General features: G+C 41.2%; 3 protein-coding genes across 7 annotated transcripts in view; 1 reads left to right on the top strand and 2 right to left on the bottom strand.

The window, feature by feature from the left end:
* The window catches only part of tfap2c (transcription factor AP-2 gamma (activating enhancer binding protein 2 gamma)), a 19,983-nt gene extending 11,751 nt beyond the window's left edge, over positions 1–8,232 (bottom strand). For 2 of the 4 annotated variants that reach the window (XM_061784321.1, XM_061784323.1), the window contains exons 1-4: positions 8,099–8,232; positions 5,505–5,655; positions 1,871–2,347; positions 790–841 (exon numbers count right to left, since the gene is read on the bottom strand). In XM_061784321.1, coding sequence (XP_061640305.1) covers positions 790–841; positions 1,871–2,347; positions 5,505–5,573 — 598 coding nt within the window. In that variant the 5' untranslated portion in view covers positions 5,574–5,655; positions 8,099–8,232. Of the gene's footprint in view, positions 1–789; positions 842–1,870; positions 2,348–3,054; positions 3,526–5,504; positions 5,656–8,098 lie in introns of those variants that run through there. The other 2 variants (XM_061784322.1, XM_061784324.1) reach the window with 2 other exon arrangements.
* On the bottom strand, positions 8,225–20,838 carry rtf2 (replication termination factor 2). The gene is made up of 9 exons (XM_061784328.1): positions 20,649–20,838; positions 20,125–20,219; positions 18,460–18,553; positions 18,231–18,370; positions 17,783–17,861; positions 12,838–12,948; positions 11,943–11,997; positions 9,710–9,775; positions 8,225–9,569 (listed from the first exon to the last, which is right to left on the bottom strand). The coding sequence occupies exons 1-9, from the start codon at positions 20,715–20,717 to the stop codon at positions 9,367–9,369; spliced, it is 912 nt and encodes a 303-aa protein (XP_061640312.1). The 5' UTR covers positions 20,718–20,838; the 3' UTR covers positions 8,225–9,366.
* Positions 13,006–17,860, top strand: gcnt7 (glucosaminyl (N-acetyl) transferase family member 7). Of its 2 annotated transcripts, XM_061784327.1 has the most exons (5): positions 13,006–13,899; positions 15,188–15,440; positions 15,513–16,254; positions 16,512–16,607; positions 17,377–17,860. In XM_061784327.1, the coding sequence occupies exons 2-5, from the start codon at positions 15,234–15,236 to the stop codon at positions 17,616–17,618; spliced, it is 1,287 nt and encodes a 428-aa protein (XP_061640311.1). In that variant the 5' UTR covers positions 13,006–13,899; positions 15,188–15,233; the 3' UTR covers positions 17,619–17,860. The 2 variants fall into 2 exon arrangements, with proteins under 2 accessions (XP_061640311.1, XP_061640310.1); XM_061784326.1 differs by having other exon boundaries at positions 13,854–15,440.

Raw genomic sequence — 20,838 nt, 5'->3', positions numbered from 1 at the left:
GTGAAAATAAATATAGATTACACTTTGTGCACAATAAACCTCACAATAGACTAATACTATTGAACTAAGGTATAAAATATGGGTTGTAAAGAGTAGACTAGTCCACTATACTACCCAACTTGATTCCCCCCCCCCCCAAAAAAAAAATGGCGGGTAATGCGAATTAGTGATATCCGGCGTATGGAGAATGGAAGATAAGAAACAGAAGTGTAAAAGAAGAGCAGCAAATATTATGCAATACATCAATCAGTCTCTTTGCACACAAGTCTATGATTACAAGTATTATTAGTCAACGTGCTGTTGCTCTGACTCAAAGCCCGTTTAATGGACTCCCGATGACAAAACATTTGGGAATTAAGCTCTTTAATCAAAACAGTTCGTGTCCCAACAAATTGCTAAACTGTCCTTCACATGCGAGCCCGGTGCCGCACCCCACACGCCCCGGCCTAAAGTGGGATCAACCCGTATGGTAATTTCCTGCCAAAAAAATATATATATATATGCAAAAAAATATATATATATTTTTTTTTTTTTTACGGTTTCCTTTCACCCTCCGGCCGTCTTTTCAAGCACCTTCGCTGCAACGGGATCACGCCGAGCTTAGCTATGTGCATCGCATCGTGAAAGCATGTACGTAGTCTACATACTAGACTCTTGGCGTTGGCGACACCAAAAAAAAAAAAAAAAAAAAAAAAAAGGCCTCAGCGGCAGTTGCAGCCGATGGCGGGAAGCTGCATGACGCGACTCGGCCGGAGAAGCGTTGAAGAAGGGTTACGGTCGGAAACTCACCTTTTTTGATGACTGTCTGATCTGCCATGATGAGACTGTGGTCATCCACGTGCTGTTTAAAAAAAAAAAAAAAAAAAAGAACAGAAGAAGTAGTAAGGTCAAGAAGTCACACACGTGAACTGCATCAAAAGGTATGCCTTCGCTTATTACGATGCTTCATTTTGGTAGCGTGTACAATATTTTGTTCAATTTATTGTGGTTGTGCAATTGTCTCGCATTAAACTGGCAGCTATTTCTAATATTTTACCCTTCGTGTGCAGCTCAAGAAAGTAAGCAAAACGGTAAGCGTCTCTCCTCGCAGTCATTATAATTACATCAACATAAACATTTATGAGCGTGTCCAACAAAGCTTAGCATTATAATCACCCTCAAGGTAGGATTTTTCTTCTTTTTTTTTTTTTAACCACATTCCAATTTACAATATATTCACTTCTTTTTTATGGACATAAAAACACACAAACAAACAAAACAAAAAAAGCAACAATGGACAAAGCATTCAGCTGTTTTGCTTCAAGTGATTTAGTTGTAATTGTCAACACTTTTAAGAAGACCAAATATACAAGGCAGAAAAATTCTTAGATTGCGACTAATCAATGGGACAGATTTACGAAGGACACAAGTTAAATCGGATAGTTTGATATTTGAAATGCCATGGCAACAATGTTGATTGTGAACTGGAATTGAAATCATGTTGCTGATTATGACACAGAAGGTTCATTGAAACAATCAAATGGACGCCCACGCCTAAAAACAAATGTATGTTATATGTTAGGATTATTGTGTCAGGGGTGCGTGGGTGAGCGGGACGGATTTGCAAAACACATTTCGAGAGTTGTTATACCTGTGTCGAAAATGCAGTGCAAATAATAATGATCTTCATCAGTGGATTGACGTTTTGCGCCCATATGGATACAAACATTATGACGCTCACGTGTGGACGATGAACGGAATCAAGCGGTTGTTGTAAACGATTTAGCTGCTTGTAATGCTTTTTCAAAGAAAGGGTAGAAGTATTTTATTTGCCATAAAGCGGTGGACCCCCGCCCCCCTCCCCGGACGACCATGATGGTTATGCGCCCACCTGCACGTCCTCCATCCCGTGGCCCATCTCGTGCATGCCCTGCATGCTCTCGCCGATCACCGACGCCTCGATGCCGTGGGCGTGCGGGGGCAGCAGCTCGGGCCGGCGGAAGCCTTCCCTCCTCACCCCGGCGGACGAGCCTCCTCCGCCGCCCTCCAGGCCGAGGATCTGGCCGGCCAGGCCGCTCCTGGCGTGCGCCGCCAGCCCCTCCTGACCCTGGCGCCCCGGCCACGGCTGCTGCTGGTTGGACGACGGCGACTGGTGCAGGGAGTTGATGTTGAAGGGGTCGCCCAGGTGGGCGTAAGGGTCGCCGGACTGCGGGTAGGAGATGGGCTGGTAAGGGGGCGGGAAGTAGGGCGGCTGGAAGTCGGAGCTGGCCGAGTGCGAGAGGGAGGGAGACGGGCTGTAGACGTGCTGGCTGACCGCCGGCAGGTGGGGCAGCCGCGGGTTGCCATTGCTGCCGCCGTCGTGTCTCTCCTGGAGGGTGCGCGGAGTTAGTCAACTCATTGTTACAAAATGGTCCCCCCCTCCCCCCGTCTTTTACACTGGAAATGTACAGTTTGGAAATTCGACCATTTGACATGACACGCTCCAAGCCAATTATGTCCTTGTTGTTGTTGTTGTTTTGTTTTGTTTTTTAGCAAACCTTTAACAACTAATACAACAACAACGACAACAACAAAAGTTGACAGAAAATTTTGCAGTTTCCTTGAGCTGTTATCGCAAAAGAAAAAACAAATCTCATAACATAAGTCTCTTCCGAACGCTTGAAGGTACAAAACAAACAAACAATAACAAATATAGAAAACAAAAGGAAAACAGCTTCGTACACAGTTTGTTGATTGGATTCATTGTATCTCAGTACCCGTTTGCATTATTTTATAGATTTTTGTTTTTCCCAATTCATGGGAATGAAACATTACCCAATCTTCATCTCATCTTTATTTAAATTCCACAACAGCAGCATGTGATATAAATGTGAAACCTTCACTCCTTTAATGAACTGATCTGATCTGCATGATTTTAGTGTGCCCCGCTAAACTTGCATCCAAACAACTTGCATCCTCATATGTTCAACTTTGACCATCGCATTTATTTTTTTTTTTATTATTATTATTTTTTAATATATATTCCTATAATGAAAGTGTCTTTCAGTATTTCCCCCGAATGGTCCCCGAACTCACCTCGCAGTCATCCTCATACTTGACGTTGTCTGCTAATTTCCACAACATGGTGACCCCCGGGGAAAAAAAAAAAAAAAAAAAAAAAAAAAAAAAAAAGGTTCGTCACCCCGCCGTAAAAAAAAATAAAAATAAAATAATAATAATAATAAACACACGCACACAAAGCGAATCGGGCTGCGTTTAACGCCTTGAAGTTAATCCAGTTTGGTGGGGAAGATCCGGACGAGCGTCTTTAAGAAAGGGGGGAAAGGTGGCCCACGATCCGCCCGCCGAGCCGCGACTGGTTCCACGGTAAGCCAGTACACACGAAAAAAAAACCAAAAAAAATACAAATAGAAAAAAAAAAAAAAAAAGTAAATAGAGAAGAAATGAGACCGAGAGAGCGAAAATAAAGATTTGTCTTCTGGTCTCCGCGGCGGCTCGGCGCGTCTGTTGAGCAGCCGCAGCGACGCTTTGCATTTAGCAGAAGAAAGTGGAGCAAGAGCGCTCAAAAGTCCGCGCGTGCGCGGCGGGTGGGCATTGCCTAGCCGAGTGACGTCAGACGGAAAGGGGGTAGGCGAGGCGATGGGTGGGGGTTAACTCGAGGGAGCCATCGATGATTGGCTGAAAAAAAATGGCCAATCGGACAACTGTGCGTCTGTGCGTTGTCAGAAAGGCTGCAAAAAGCGCCACACAATGAATGACACGAATGACTTAATTCCAATATGTACATCGGTTGCACATGACCAAAAAGTCTTCAACTAACATATAGAATTGGACTATTTTGTCGTAAGAAAAGAGGAAATGACGACTGTTTACCACATTTGAATCATGTGCAACCACAAATGAATTACTCTTTTTCAGTGTGGAATAACTTTGGACATTTTTGCCTTTTATTTTATTTTTTGTTTATTGATTGACTTCTTTTTTTTTTTTTTTTTTTTTTACAATTTGTTACAACAAGACAAAATCAACTCAATTTGCCAATTTAAGGACTGCTATTTTCCCACTCGTTGCTGCACATTTGGAAACATGTTTCATGCCATTTTCTGATATTAGTTATATTAAATGCTTTGTTGACAAATGCAAAGTCATTTCAGGATATATCTGTCATATATGGTACGCATCATTATTTATATATATATATGGAACTTTTCAAGTTTGTGCATGCAATAATGGCAAATTGTGTGGTTTTGCCAAATAAATTAAATAAAAAAATAAAAAAGAATCATGCAACTCGTCGGTTAGTAAGTCTCAATTCAGTAATGAGCATTTGTGGTGTTTTTAAAGACTTTCTCGGCGGTGCTTAAGAGCCTGTTTAAAGCTGCAATCCGCCCGAGGGGGAGATTCGAAGCATGCATCACTCGAACCTCCACAAACCTCCCAGCAACTCTTTCTTGAGCTCATTTGCATTTTTTGGTGGAGCTCTGCAAAGTCCGACACGAGCACGCTTTGAAGCTTCGCCAGGCAGAAAAATAAATAAATAAATAAACTCTCCAAAAGCATATTATATATATATATTTATTATTTTTATTTTTTTTTAAATTGTATTTAGGAGCGTTACAACTGCACGAATGTGTATCAGTGACGACTAGAACAGTTTTTAAAAGTCGTTAAGAGGTCATTTGAAAGAGGAATTGGGGACAGCCGGTGTCGTGGCTCCAGTGGAGCAATGTGCGTGTGCGCGTGCGTGCACGTGGGAACAACAAGATGCTCGAGATTAACTCAAGTGCGCGCAGATTAAAAACACACATATATATATACATATATTTTTTTTTTTACGTCAGAGTGGACAGAGGAGCGATTTAAAGGAAATTTCATTACGCTTGGCCTCGCGTTTTGAACGGCACGCACGCAGTGTGTGAGTGTGTGTGTGCGCGCCAGTGTGCGCGTGTGCGGCCTTTAACGACATTTTGAAACGCAGACGGTTCTACGGATGTTAGTGGGAAAAGCTGTTGTTTTTTTTTTTTATTTTATTATTATTTTCTTTTGAAAGTATTTATGCATGTTTATATATTATGGAGGTATTCCGTTCAATTAGCGAGTTTCAATGGAATCAAATAATATATGTGGTAAAAATGGGGGGGAAACGTGCGCAAGTGAATATAATCTATCAAATAATTCGCTTTTTCATGCTATTATGTTTTTATTGACGTGAGCCTTCAAGGATGTTTCTACGTATAGTCAATTTTCTGCAGATTAAAATGATCTGATTTAAATTCATGCAACAGCGTCGTTACTTTCATCATCATTTTTGATTGTATGACTATTATTATTATTATTTTTACATTGCATGAATTCAAAATATGTATTCCCATATTTCCGGAGAATAAGGCCTAGAGCGCCAAAGCTCCCTCAAGTACTCGCCCATAAACCGCTCAAATTCTTCAGGAGTTCAAATAAGATTCCAAATGATGAATAATGAAGCATTTGAAATATGAATAATCATCATAAATTGAGCGTGGACTCACCCTCCAGTCTGCCCTGTCCAGCACCGACATCTGCAAGGCTTCACTCTCGGCGCACTGAGTGGAACACATGCGCGAGCTTCACGCATGCATGCAGCTCGGCACCTGGTCGCTCACGCGCACTGCGCATGCGCCGCGCACCGGCGCAACACACCTGAGCGAAGGAAAAATCCAAAACAGTGATCCAGACACACGTTCAAATATGTCGTAGTGTGTGTGTGTGTGTGTGTGCGTGCGCGCGCGATTTCGTTTTTGCCTAGTTTTGAAAGACGAAGATGATTCAACTCATTTCCAATTTGGCAAGCTTGGAACTACACAAGGGACAGTCATAAAACTTTTTTTTTTTTTTAATGCCTGTATGACTAACATCATTCATATCCGCGTAATTATCGACTATTATTAAGCAGGACAAAAAATTTATATTGGGTTAAAAACACTCCCAGGGAAATTTCAAGATGAGGTCATTATAATCCCTCCCCACCCACCCCCCCACCCCAAAAAAAAAAAAAAAAAAAAAAAAGGCGCATCGCCTCGGGGTGACCCAAAGAATCCGCTTTCAAAAGCCACGCAGGTTTTTTTTTTTTTTTTTTTTTTTTTAAGGACAAAAACTCCTCCTGTTATCTGATCTTGCAAATACTTTTGTGCTTTAATTAATGAACACATCAAAGCGTCCTCGAGAGAAAAGAAGAAGCCACTCGCCAAACTGCCAAATGATTTTGACTGAATTGACTGATTGGACTGGAAATGACTTCAGGGACAACAGGAGAGTAGGAAAAAAAACAAAGAAAAACTAAAGGGAGGGAAAAAATGTAGTTCGTATAGGACAAACTTGGTGTACTAAACTGAATGAGCATGCATGCTTTCTGACGATGCTTCTTGTTAGTTTGTATAACATTATGAATTAATTTCCTTTTTACAGCAATTCTAAATACAAATTTAATACAATTATAAAAACAGGTATTATGATGTCTTTATATATATATTTTTTGTTTATCTGTTGGTGGCATTTCTTTAGTGTAAAAGTATGAATACATAAAACAATGCTGGATAAACGCACAGAGAATAAAATAAAATAAAAAATAGAATTTGCAGTTCATCGATTTAAGATGTAAGTAAAGAAAATATTAACTAGAGTTATATTATCTGGATAACGATGTGTTTATTTTCCATGTTTCATTGGATCATTAATGTTTGGATTTTATTGTTTCATTGGCTAAAGAAATAAAATAATTATCATAATAATCATAATAATAATAAAGCATGCTGTCAAAATGAATGAATACATCAACAGGACCCTTGGATGTTTCCTCGAAAAAAAAAGTGGATTAAAACCCATACATCATTATTTTGGAATTATTTGTTCTTTAATCAAATAATCATACACTGATTACAAAACACGATGGACTGTAAATACATTATTTTAAAAATGTGCTGGTTGCATTGTATTTGTAAAACGTGGAAAACATGTTGACCTAATGATAAAGGTGCACAATTTAGATAAAAAAAAAAAAAAACAAGTCCACAATTATAAAGATGAAAATGTGGTCCAAAGTTTAACTACACAGTAGGAGTCCTACTTTGTCCAAATCTAAATCTCAGATAAACCCACAAAGTTGTAATTGTAATTGTTGAAATTGTAATCGTGGATATTCCCAAACGTAAGTGCAATTTAATTACACATTTATTGGCTACACACTTCAGGTATCTTTGTTCTGTTGTTGTTGTTTTCTTTTTATTTTTTTTACCTAAAATGGAGGCCACACCCCACAATGCAATGCAAAATTTGCACTGGATTGTGGGAGGTGGTGTCCATTTCGGGCTAGCAGTTACGACAGTGAACATAAACAAGACTGTACCCGAAATGGCTGTGATTTGCAAGCTAGCCCACTGTTATGTCATCATGAAAATGGTATTTTAACAGAGTTCCACACACTGATCAAAATTAGGTAAATATAACGTCTTTCTGCACCTGGAGCGGATTTATTGCATTTCAATTCATTTTAATGGGAAACATTACCTCAGTTTCCGAATGTTTCAGTTTGTGAACGGAGTTAGGAAACAAATTTAATTCGCAACCCAAGGTTTCACTGTACTTATAAAAAGACAAGTGTATGATCCTATGTATTTATTCCTGACCTTTAAATACAATACTGTGTATATTGGTTGTCGTTTTTAGTTCAACATCTTGGTTAGAATTCCCTGCATGGAAACATTTATATCTCAGTGGGACAAATCTTGGATAAATAAATAGCAGGGAACTGACAAATGAATAAAATAAAAGTTACTATATTTGCCTCTTTATTGTTAAGAACTTGAGGTTTAGGTCTAAAAACAAGCATCTGCTGACCCCTTGTGGCCGTTTCTGCACATTGGCGTCTGCACTCCACAGGCACTTCGTTGGCTACACGAGTACAATTTCGTGGAGCACAAAAGTATTAATTGATACGCAGCATGCTATAGCCGCTCAAACGATTCTGTGAATGAGCTACACAAGCGGAGAACCAGTTTAGAAACTACAAACAGCGCGAGAGGTGCTCGCTGTGTGTGACTTTCTCGTTTGCGATATTCCCCTGAAAGGGCTCACCCGGAAGTCGTACCTGCTGTCGTCGTCACGTGTTACCGTGGTTCTTCTTTACATGTTCCGTGCGCCTGATCTCTCTAAACACAAAACAAGTTATGCATATTCAGGTGAAATTGCAAAAACGACTTTTCTGATATAGACATTAAGGACTCTATAGGACTTTATTTTTGACACTAATTGCATAAAGAAACATTCCACTGCTAATACAAATGACACGTAGCATTATGTCTTAAAGCAGGGTACACACATATCGACAAACTACAATCCGGCCGAATTTGAGCATTTCCCCCTTCTGATCAGTCATCAAATGCCCGATACTCGAACGTCTTTACAAGATTATTATGAGCAATTAACCTGTGGTGTGGTTGGAAAATGTTTTTGACCTCATCAAATTGTAATAATCGGTTTTGATGTTTAAAAATTGGTGTGTGTGTTCCTGTCATGAGGAGAACATGTGGGAAGAGGTAAGAAACCTCACATTGTCAAAAGTATTCAGACACCTGGCTTGACTTGCATACAAACGTTAAGTGACATATGACACCCTGTCCCACCCTTTGCAGCTATAACAGATGTAACTTTTCTGGGAAGGCTTTCCACAAAGTTTAGGAGTGCGTTTATGGGATGTTTTGTTTACCATTCTTCCTAAAGCACATTTGTGAGGTCTCACACTAATGTTGGATGAGACCGGATAGAAAAACCTTTGGGATGAATTAAGAGATCTCACAAGTGCACTTTAGGAAGAATGGTTCAAAATTCTCAAAAATTTCTAAACCGAGTGGAAAGCCTTCCCAGTAGTTAAAGCAGCCGTAGCTCGAAGGGTGGACCAACGTCATATTAAACCCAATGGATTAAGAATGGGCTGCCACTTGAATTCAAATTGATAGCCAAAACGCAAAACCTCATATCTGCAGGATTTTTTGAATGGCGGATTTTGTTTTCATACCTAAAAAAAAAAAAAAAAAAAAAAAAAAAAAGGGAATTTCTCAGATAGCAGGTTTTGCGTTATAATATAATCAATGTAGTGTAGGACAAAAAAAGAGCAAAGCTTTGGTATGAAAAGGCCATTGTTGTTACCAAGAGGAAAAAAAACAAACACTCCTGGTGTAATTCTCAAAGCTCCTGCATAAGGGACACGTGGGTGACGACACACAATAAGAGCGTGTGAGCAGCCACGCCATGGGGAGCATGTCCAGAACATTTTCAAAACAAAACATGGAAGTTGTGGACAACACGTTCGGAATGCTCCCACGCGAGGCGGCGCCAGGGAAGATGTGCGTTTGAGAGCTAGAAGTGGTATGGCGTATGGGTGACCCAGTTGGAGGTCTGATCTTTGGTGCGCTTGGCAGAGCTGTGGGTGGTGAAGAGGGACTTGAAAGCCTCAGACTTCTCCTCCATCTCTTGGATGGATCGCTTGGAGGCGGCCAACGGGGGCCTGTCGCCGTTGAGGGAGCTCGAGAGGCGTGAGGCACCAGAGCTTCCCGCCTGATCTGGAGGTTGGGAGAAGAAAGGCAAAAAAGACAAATACATGAGAGGCTGTAGAGGAACCCCCCCCCCCCCCCCCAAAAAAAAAAAAACTATTTCTAATGGATAGAACACATACACAGGTTGAAATTTCACACATCGTTACCTGATTGGCTGCTTTCGCCACCATTTTCTAGCGAGCCATTTTGCACTTCGTCCACTTGTGTGTCACCTGCAGAATGTAAGGGAACGAACGTTCATTGTTATTATTCCTAAAATAGTGAACAATTCTTCAAAAAACAAAAACAAAAAAAGGCTTCAAGCTGTTTATTGCCACTCCCAGTTGCAGTTTACTGTCAAACTAAACAAAAGACAATTGCACTTTGTGTATTTAAAACAACTATAGCTTTGCCTTACGAAGTAGCTTGATACTAACAAACAATGCAAAACACCATAGAAAGGCAAACAAAATGATTTACTTTCCTCATCTTGTTTACAGCTAGTGCTTTGTCTTTTGTCTTCTTTTCTCACTCCCCTCTATAAGCCTTGTTCTGGTCGACTCCAATTCTCAATAAATATCCATTATAATACTAAGAAACCACAGCGGCAGCTTAAAAACCCGACAGTGTCCAACTACCGGAGACAAATTCCTTGTGTGTTTTTGACACACTTGGCAAATAAAGATGATTCTGAGACAAAGTAAAACTGTTCCGGCATAAAAGGAAGACAGAACGATTGATCGATCCATCCATCCATCCGTCTACAAAGAGTAAACACAGTTGTTAGATAATAAATGGCTTCACCCAAGCACTAACCATGAGTGAAAGAAAAGATTTTGTTATCATTCATATTCTCTGAAAAAAATGGCCAAGAAAATCATCAATTCTTCCAGGGTATGTAAACTTATGAGCACAACTGTATAAAGAAAAAGTGCCATCCTCAGTGGCGAGCCATGTAACTACTCACATTTAGTGTATATGCATTTGTGTGTGCGTGTGTTTCTTTGCGTGGGAGTAGGAAGGGCGCCTCTTTTCTGATCTGTTTTGCTGCAATTTGTTTTATTTTTTTGTGAAGCACTTTGTTGAATTTTTTATTTTTTTTTAACATGAAAGGTGCTAAACAAATAAAGTATGATTTGATAAAAATGTAGGAACTGAACCGTTAATGCAAACTGAAACCAGCAGACATTCCAACAGCTTCTTCCCTCTTGCCATCAACTTCTTAAACAGGTAACTTACAATTCCATTGCAACATGCTCCCAATTTTTTTGTCTTGAGTTTGTTGTCACATTTCTGTCGGGCCAATTATACATTACTCGTGCACTCACTGTAGTAGTCTCGCTACGATGCACTATTTGCACGTGTTATTGACCAATACTTTGCCACTGATGCCAGAGTAGCATCTGCACCACTTGCACACTGACTGAGGAGTATCTGCAACATTTGCACAAATCGACACGGTCCCAGATTATCGCACTACGGGTAACTTTAAACTGCGCACATTCCTTGAAGTCTCGGCGCCCTTTGCACAATGGTCATTGCACCGCACTATTGCTATATTAGTCATTCAAACTGCTCTAATTGATAGAGGACTCTGCATCGTTTTGCACAATTGTAAAAAAATAAATAAATATTGTAGCGGCGTTACCAGATTACTCGCAACCTTTTATTGCTCAGCGACTGTTTTTCTCAATGTCTTTATGTCTCAAAAGTATTCTCTGTCAATTGACTGTCTGTTGTCATACTAGAGCAGCTCCAACTACCGGAGACAAATTCCTTGTGTGTTTTTTTTGGACATACTCGGCAAAAGAATGATGATTCTGATTCAATACTTTTTATACAGATATATTTAGCATATATTCAATATGACATGGTGATAAAGCCAAACATTTAAAAGGCCAGGAGTATTATAACCTCAAAAGAAGCGTTACGTGCACAGGAAGAGGAAACACCGCACACGTCGCCTCATTTCACTCAGTTTGTGATTGGAGCTAAACAAATAAACTGCAGGTGGTTGGCAGCGTAGAGCTAACAGGAAACCACACCAGTGGAGTCGCGCAGAAGTCGTGAGGCCTCTGATCCAAAACGCTACTTTTCTTTGCCTTGTTAACGCGAGATAGAGCGCTGCCTTGATATTCATGCAGAACGCGTGATGTTGGGTCAGGATGCGGTCAGTTTGTTTAGAGGCATTTGAATAAATCAGTGTAATGTCCACTGAAAACCCAAACGATCTTGGAAAATTGTTTGCGGTGTTGTTCTAATTATGCCGTGAACGCCTACGCGGCACCTTAAGCGGTGCGCGCGCACACACAAAACTGGTAAAACTATTTATTAATTTTTTTTTTTTTAAAGAAACAGGATGAAAATGCAGCAAAGGCTGTTTACATGGTTCACACAAACCTTTTGCTTCTGATGGGGCAGACACACTTTCAGCAGGTTTGCTCTTCTTTGATTTCTAAAACACGACAAAATGCAGTCATTAGTAAATAGAATAAAGACTTGCAAATTTGTCTGCAAATAAATATTCTCACATCAGCGTATTCTATCGATTATCCAATCGGTTAATTGAGTAATCAGGTAAAAATATATTTTGAATTATTAATATCACCAGCTTTGTCCAGCGCGAGGTCTTGGTGCAAACTGTGACTAAGCGCTCTCCCCCCTCTGAAGTGGCTGAAAACTTAAAAGAAAGTTTTAAACAAATGTCCTCCACCCATTTTACCCGCCTCCTTGTGGTTTTATTGTTGACAGTTTATGTTTTAAATCATTTTAGTTAATTTGATTGATTTTATCGTTTTTGTTGTTGTATCATTTTACAATCTTCAATGTTTCCTCAGAGGGAGCCTTCAACACGTGGAGCTACGAGGGGGCACGGTCCTGCCTCATGGGGTCCTGAGTCGGCGTGCAGTGGCTCCGGCTACGCCACCGCACTGGGGCGATCCGTGCCAGTGCCCCGTGGCTGCGGTCTGTGATCTGTTTGATCCTGGTGAAGATGGCTCCCCCTGAGATGGTCTTCCCTTACACTAGGTGCTGGAATTATTTTTGTCCACGTGGGCTCACCATCTTAATAGTCTACCTTTTTGTAACTGTGACTTTGAGTGAATGTGGCTTGAAACGGCCGAGTCTGCGTGTTGAGTGACTGGGCGTCAGTTGTGGGCCATAGAAGCTACTGTATGAATGTGCTCATTACGCATTTCTTTTATTGAATAAAGTGATTGGAAGCGTACCAGTGGATGCGTGTTTCCTTGACCACTTGCGAGAGCATTACAATACAATACAATACAATAAAAGTCACCTTAGTTTTGGCTTTGGATCGCCTCTCCTCCATTTTTTCCCTCAGCTTTTCCACCTCCTCCTTTGTTCCGTTGAGCACGACAATGTCCGTGTTCTGAAAGGGGTCCCCGCACTGAACCACACACACAAATCACAGCAGACACAACGTACGTTATCAAACATCAGACAGTAGAAACAAACTCGACCAATAGATATCTAATCGCAACAACGTATATAAAATCAAAGACAGCGCTTTACTCAAAGCGTCCAAAAGACCAGCAGCTCTTGCCAGATAATTCTGCATCATTTGGTTTATCTCCAACAGCTTATGACAGATACAATAGAACAAACGTGGTTCTGGGAAGCACAATATCACATGCTCTGAACTGATAACCCGAAGCGTTAGAATGCTGCGTCCCTCATGAGACGGCAAGACAAATCCAAAGTCCAACACAAATATGGAAGCTCGGAGTAACCGGCGGGAGCGCAGGGGTGCTTTCTATTGTGTCCCAGCAATACAGGCCCGGTGGGCGTGAGCTGTTGCCATGTGCTCTGCGCAACACAGGAGGGATCATCTCAGGAGCTGAGCAAGCACCAAACAAACTCTGTGGGCTGCAGACAGGCCAGTGCGGCTGTCACAAACGGAGTGAACGGACCTCTAAAGCCGAGACCAAGCGGGACAGAGACACTCTGGTTCGATATTGCGCCTCTAACTGGAACTAAGAACAACAATGGAACACGTCTGAGGAGAATAATACAAAGACGTGAGTCGGGGACCATGTGGGGGAGGATAACCTCAGGGAGAGTACACGTGTTTATGTGCAAGGTGTACGTGTGTATCAACCATTAGTAACCAGGCAGAGACTATTATCCTGGTCTCGGGGGGGCAGGCAAGTGTGTAAGCTCATGTAAAGAAAGAACGCTCCATCCCTCTGATACCCGCGACCAAGAACAACCATGACCCAATTCTGACAAGAAAATCAAACAGGAATTTAAAAAGTAGGTCTACCATTTATTTAGACCCTCGATGGACTACTGATGAGTTGTCTTGATGATGAGAAAAGACAGCTATACTGCCTCACAGGTAACATTTTTTTATGTTTTTGCTATTTGTGCACTAAGAATACATCTTGAAAAGGAAATGTGAGATTACTTTAATTTCACTAAAAACATGTCCACTTGGCATGGTGCTACGAGTTTGACTTGCAAATAAGTCACTGTGAGTATATCAAACCACAGGTGCACTTCAATAAATTAGAATGCTGTAGGTGACTTCATTGTATTGCAGCATTGTAATTCCAAAAGTGAAAAAAAAGTTTATCCAACACAAGAAAATACTTTTTAGAAGGACAATTTCAACAGTTCCATATGACAATCTTTTTGACAGCTTCGTATTTAACATTCTAATTTCTTGGAGATGGTAAAATGTGGGTTTTTGTTCATGGTAAGCTAAAATCAACTAAAAAATAAATAAAATCAGAAAACTGCTTACTCTATGTAGTCAATAGATGAGTTTTCAAATTAAACTACAGAAATGCATGACGTTTTCTATCAAGATGCACCTGTACTGCCCACAATTCCATGCTTAACCCTCTCCAAATCCAAACTCAGGACACATCTAATCCGGACTGCCTATTCACTTTAACATTTCCCATATCATTTGCCATTTTAATTGATGTTTAATGTTCTGTTATTTTATTGTATTGCTTGATTACATTTAACAATGTTTGTATGGTGACATTGTGCGGCATGAAAGGTGCCCATAAATAAAATGAATTATTTTTATTATTATTATTATTAGTAAATTACAGAGGCACATGTCCTGCAGCCAATCATACTGCAGCAGGGCGTGTATGTGTCGATAACGTGTGTAGGATTCATAATAACGCTACAAGAGGAGCCCGCTAAACATGGTTTCTACATTTGGTCATGTGACGTTCCCAACGCAAGTGCGAGAGCAGTTGTAACGTTAATTTCGGTTGACAGCAGAGGGCGACATTGCTCAACAAGGCGGTCCCCTGAGAGTGATAAAAATTGATGAATAAATGTTTCTTATTCCACCAACGCAATATTTATCTACATATAGTCTCGATTTTTTTTTTTTCAATTTAGTACCCCTTTAATCTGCTCTGACTGTGGTGTTCTTCCTTAAAAACATGATTAACACTGTTAAATCTCTACTAAGCTTAATAAATTACACTTCACAACTGTAGGGGGAGTCCCAAAGGGAGGGGAAAAAAAAAGCCCAAGTTTCTTACTCCTAATACATACAGAGGCTCATTTTATCAATTAGCACCATCCTACATATTTGACCTTCTTCAAAAGCTCCCATGAGGCCTGTTAATTTTGGCTATGTGGTGTCTCCTTTGCAGTTTCTATGGCAGCAACGCTATCAGTACGACAGCAAGAAGGTTGATTATGTGCAGGTTTAGGGTGATCCAGTGCAGCTTCCTGTTGTGCCTTGGGATGAGCGTCACAGTCTTTTTGGTTATGTACTTGACGGGAATTACGCCAAAAGAGCCCCCGGTGCCAGTACTGCCACCGTGCCGCCCCTTCTCCGCCGACTGCCGAGCTTTTCTTCCTGCCGCTGACGGACGGATGAAATGGCATCGGCGTGACTGTCAGGTACGGAACTTGGTATTACATTGCTAAGCGCTTCAACCTGTTGAGGCTGCTCTGCATTTTTCCTCTCAACAGATAGAAAGATACATTACTGACAACAAGCTTCAGTGCTCTAATTTGATGAGAGACCTTCACTTCATCACAAGACCTCTGAGCCGCGAGGAGGAGGACTACCCGCTGGCGTACATCCTGACCGTTCACAAAGAGCTGGAGCTTTTAGTTCGGCTACTGCGCGCGATTTACGCGCCACAAAATGTCTACTGCATTCACGTGGATGCCAAGGCTCCACAGGAGTACTGGGCAGCTGTGCAGAAGCTGGTGGGCTGCTTTAAAAATGTCTTCCTGTCCAGGCGCAGCGAGATAGTCACCTACGCTGGCTTCTCGCGCCTGAAGGCAGACTTGAACTGCATGACCGATTTGGCCGCGTCCGAGGTCGGCTGGAGGAAGGTGGTCAATCTGTGCGGGCAGGACTTCCCGCTCAAGAGCAATCTGGAGCTGGTGCGCTACTTGCAGAGCAAAGAGTGGCGGGACAGGAACATGACGCCGGGGATTAAGCAGCCGGCACATATAAGTAGCAGGACGAAGCTCCGATACGAGGAGATTGTCGGTTCACACGTAGCGCTCATCGGGTCGGGAGTGAAGAAAGACCCGCCTCCTCACAACCTGCAAATATATTTTGGGTCGGCCTACTATGCGCTGACAAGAGGGTTTGTCGACTTTGTTCTTGAGAGCCACAAAGCCTGTGACCTCCTGGAGTGGTCCAAGGACACATACAGTCCGGATGAACACTACTGGGTCACGCTCAACCAAATTCGAGGTAAACTAGAAAGTGTATCGTGGATCTGAGTTCTGATTAGGGTAAGGCAATAAGGGCATACTAAAAAAAAAAAAAAAATAAAAAGCAACCTGAAGGTTTGACTGTCTAAACACCGAGCAGATGTGAGCTTTACCAATGAAACGATAACCCAGTCAAGGGCCACAAAAACGTTTTTTATGTAATGGTGATATGTTCAGCTTGTAGCAGGCCACACAACACTCTGATCTACTCTGCCTGCTTCTGTGTTGTATCTGAAGAGGCACCAGGCAGCAACATAGGTGGTGGCTGGAAAGGAGACATCCGGGCTATCAAGTGGGCGGAACATGAAGGAAAGGTGCACAACGGCTGCAAAGGTACTGTACACAACAACTATTTTTTTTCTACAATTATGTCTCTCTTTTAGGTGGAGGGAGATCATTTGATGAAACTAAGTTTTCCACTCTTATGAAACAAATGTAACAAGAGACGCAAATGTTGCCAAGGGGAACTGATGATTTGCTCCACAAAACAAGAAAGATTTTTTAATACAGTGGCACCATGAGATAAGCATCTAATTTGTTATGCCCCATGTTCAATTTATTGTGAAACTGTGGCTCTTTCTGATGTGCGTGCCTTGGCCACCTGGAGGAAATATAATACAAACATATACATAGAGATGGTCACAACTCCTTAGTTAGTTGCAATAAAAGTCATTTTTCGCAGAGGATAAAGTAAATAGCCCTGAGAATATTGACATATTGACCATCTACGTGTTGCTCCACGTTACTTTGTGTTCAAGTATCTGTCACTTTCAGGGTTTTAACACTGTGCTATTAATGAGCCCGTCTATGGCGTTTTGCATTCTTTGTTGGGATTAAGCTAAGTAGACTTTCCTATGGCAAAGCTATGTTCTTTTAAATACACACGTAATTCTCCCAGTTTTATGTTTAGTTTGACAGGAAACTTCAAATGGGAGTGACATTAAACAGCAAAAACTACTCTTTTCCTAGACAGTTGCTCACTATTGGCCAAACTGCAGCTTGTTGAAGTGAATTGAGTTGAGTTCACTGCCAACATATCTCAAGGCACCACCGTAGTCTGTTTTATCTGCAATGGAACAAAATGCCTCCTCTCGCTTACTAGGTCGTTATGTGCGACAAATCTGCATCTACGGCATAAAGGACCTGCCGTGGCTCATCGAGAAGAACAGCATGTTTGCCAACAAGTTTGAGAACCACTTCTTGCCCGAGGCACTGGACTGTCTGGAGCAGTGGCACAGGAACAAAATGCTGAGCAATGCGACCGTTCCCATAGAGTCGTCATGGCTGCTGGCCACACAGAGCATCCAGAGCAGCGGCAACCGCGACAAGTACGCCGCTGCATGAAATCACGGCTTGTAATGCTGTCCCGGATTGTTCATTCAGGGGGTGACCAAAATAGGAAATCAAGGGATGATGCGCATTGTTTACCATTCATACTGTTTCAGGTCAATTATTGTAAAGAGTGATTTTTGTTGTCTGAATAAGGCAAAACTGGAAGGTCCACTCACCTTGTGGCAGATTTCAGTCTTGACCTCCTTGAGGGCACGGTCCGAGAAAACACAACCACACGTTTGTAGGTAACAGAACCTGACAACGGAAACATCAGCAACATTAAAAAATATATATATAAAAAATTCCTCTCTATTTCCGTGTACATTTCAAGTAACACATATGCGATATCGGTTGTGTTTACAAAGTGCACGTAAATAACTCCATAAGAGTCAACATCAGGCAAAGACAACAGAATAGTTAAAATAAAAATAATAATATATAAATTACATGTATTATAATGCACAAACTAAACTTTACACAGCACGTTAGAAGAGGCCTGACTCCGACATGAAGATAACCAATTCCATGCATTTTTTTCCCTCTCTTTACACTGCCATGACGCATTTCCTAATTGCGCCAAGTGAACCATACAGCGTAAATCCACCCCAAGCTTGTTGTTTTTACCTGTGCTTGCCGTTCATCTCGAGACCAACAACGGGGCAAATAAACATTCCACAATGGATGTCCTCATATCTGTCTCCTTTAGTGTTCCTTCTCTCTCCGTCCCACTCTGGGTTGTCGGTCAAGTTGAGCTCTTTTATATCCTGCAGAAAGAGCCAAAAATTCCAAGTGTGAATTGAAAAGGGTAGTGATGCTCAGCAAATGAGACACTAGAAACAAGACATAAACATACCTTGGTTCCACGGATGTGTGTTACAGCATCGGTGTTGGGTCTCTCGGCAGACTTATCCAGAAGGTACTCAATGACAGCATCTTTGTTATAAAGCCTACAAGATACAGTCACTTTGTCTCAGCGTCATTTGTGTGTGCTTGTGTTTCTTTGCATGGGAGTAGGAGCAGTGCCTCTTTTCTGATCTGTTGTTTTGCTGCACTTTGTTCTATTTTTTTGTGAAGCACTTTGTTGCATTTTTTTTATATGAACGGTGCTAAACAAATAAAGTTTGATTTGATAAAAATGTAGGAACTGAACAGTTAATGCAAACTAAAACCAGCAGACATTCCAATAGCTTCTTCCCTCTTGCCATCAACTTCTTAAACAGCTAACTGACAATTCCATTGCAACATGCTCCCAATTTTGTTGTCTCGAGTTTGTCACATTTCTGTCGGGCCAATTATACATTACTCGTGCACTCACTGTACTGCCCACTCATGCCAGAGTAGCATCTGCACCACTTGCACACTGACTGAGGAGTATCTGCAACATTTGCACAATCTACACTCTCCCAGATTATCGCACTACGGGTCACTTTAAACTGCGTACATTCCTTGAAGTCTCGGTGCCCTTTGCACAATGGTCATTCCACAGCACTATTGCTATATTAGTCATTCAAACTGCTCTAATTGATAGAGGACTATGCATCTTTTTGCACAATTGGCAAAAAATAAATAAAAAATTGTAGCGGTGTTACCAGATTACTTGCAACCTTTTATTGCTCAGTGACTTTTTTTCTCAATGTCTTTATGTCTCAAAAGTATTCTCTGTCAATTGACTGTCTGTTTTCATACTAGAGCAGCTCCAACTACCGGAGACAAATTCCTTGTGTGTTTTTTTGGACATATTTGGCAAAATAAAGATGATTCTGATTCAATACTTTTTTATACAGATATATTTAGCATATATTCAATATGACATGGTGATAAAGCCAAACATTGAAAAGGTCAGGAGTATTATAAGCTAAAAAGAAGCGTTACGTGCACAGGAAGAGGAAACACCGCACACGTCGCCTCATTTCACTGAAACTCAAGTTTGTGATTGGAACTAAACAAATAAACTGCAGGTGGTTGGCAGCGTAGAGCCAAACAGGAAACCACACCAGTGGAGTCGCGCAGAAGTCGTGAGGCCTCTGATCCCAAACGCTACTTTTCTTTGCCTTGTTAGCGCGAGATAGAGCGCTGCCTTGATATTCATGCAGAACGCGTGATGTTGGGTCAGGATGCGGTCAGTTTGTTTAAAGGCATTTGAATAAATCAGTGTAATGAAAACCCAAATGAGCTTGGAAAATTGTTTGCGGTGTTGTTCTGCTTATGCCGTGAACGCCCATGTGGTACCTTAAGCGGTACACACACACACACATTGTTCAAAATTTACAATACTACAAAACTAAAATATTCGATAGCTGCAACCCTGAAAAAAACTAAGAATTTTAAGTGCCATCTTTTGTCATCGATGATTCCAGGGCTTTCACTGATGTAGTTGTTATTTTGCCATGGTGTCGTTTCAGTATAGATATTGAGGTACTTTCAACAGGTATGATAAAGTCAGAAAATTGGTATCATTACAACAATATTTATGATGATTTAATTGATATTGATGAACAAATACAAAGAGTTCACTGACCTTCCCAGTTGGCAGGCAACAATTGGACGCCTGAGTTTCTCCTGACTTAGGGCGCAGTGCTTCCATTTGGCGGCCAACTCTGCATTTTTGTCAACCTACAGGGCATTTGGAAGGCATTTAAAATAAGACACCAAATTAAAAGTGCACGTTGAGTTTAGAGTCTAACCAGGAAAGATGAACAAACCAACTGTACAACACGTTAGCGCTATGGGTAGCGTTGCTCATTGCGATGTAAATGTCTCTCACAATAAAATACAACGCACGCTAATTTATACCGTTTTGGCGACTACCTTACATGCTAGGAGAGCTATCGCCCTGTCAATATAATCGAACAGATGAAAAATAGAAACTAGAACACTTTAAGATATAAAAAAATAACTTCGTTACGCGAATTGCTTCAGATATAAACAGTCAGAACAATACCACAGTATAATGTTGACGTTACCCACACGCTAACTGGCTGTTAGCAACCTGGCAATGTTTGTCAACGTAACCGACTCGTTAAAAAGAGACGCGTAACTAACCTTCTCGACTTTCTTTGGACCTTTCACCAATTCGTGTCTTTTGGGAATCGTTCCACCGTCACAACCCATTTTGAAAAAAGAGTGGCGAAGTTTGAAGTGTGTTGTTTGAGTTACTGAGTTTGCCTAGCTAGCGTTGAAATGTCCCAACAACAAGCTAGCTGTGTCAAGGCACTTCCGCAACTGAACCGGA

The sequence above is a fragment of the Phyllopteryx taeniolatus genome, chromosome 9, assembly GCF_024500385.1.
Source record: "Phyllopteryx taeniolatus isolate TA_2022b chromosome 9, UOR_Ptae_1.2, whole genome shotgun sequence".
Classification (NCBI taxonomy): Eukaryota; Metazoa; Chordata; class Actinopteri; order Syngnathiformes; family Syngnathidae; genus Phyllopteryx; species Phyllopteryx taeniolatus.
The sequence above is the reverse complement of the archived record's forward strand: the minus strand, read 5'-3'. Positions and strand labels throughout refer to the sequence as shown.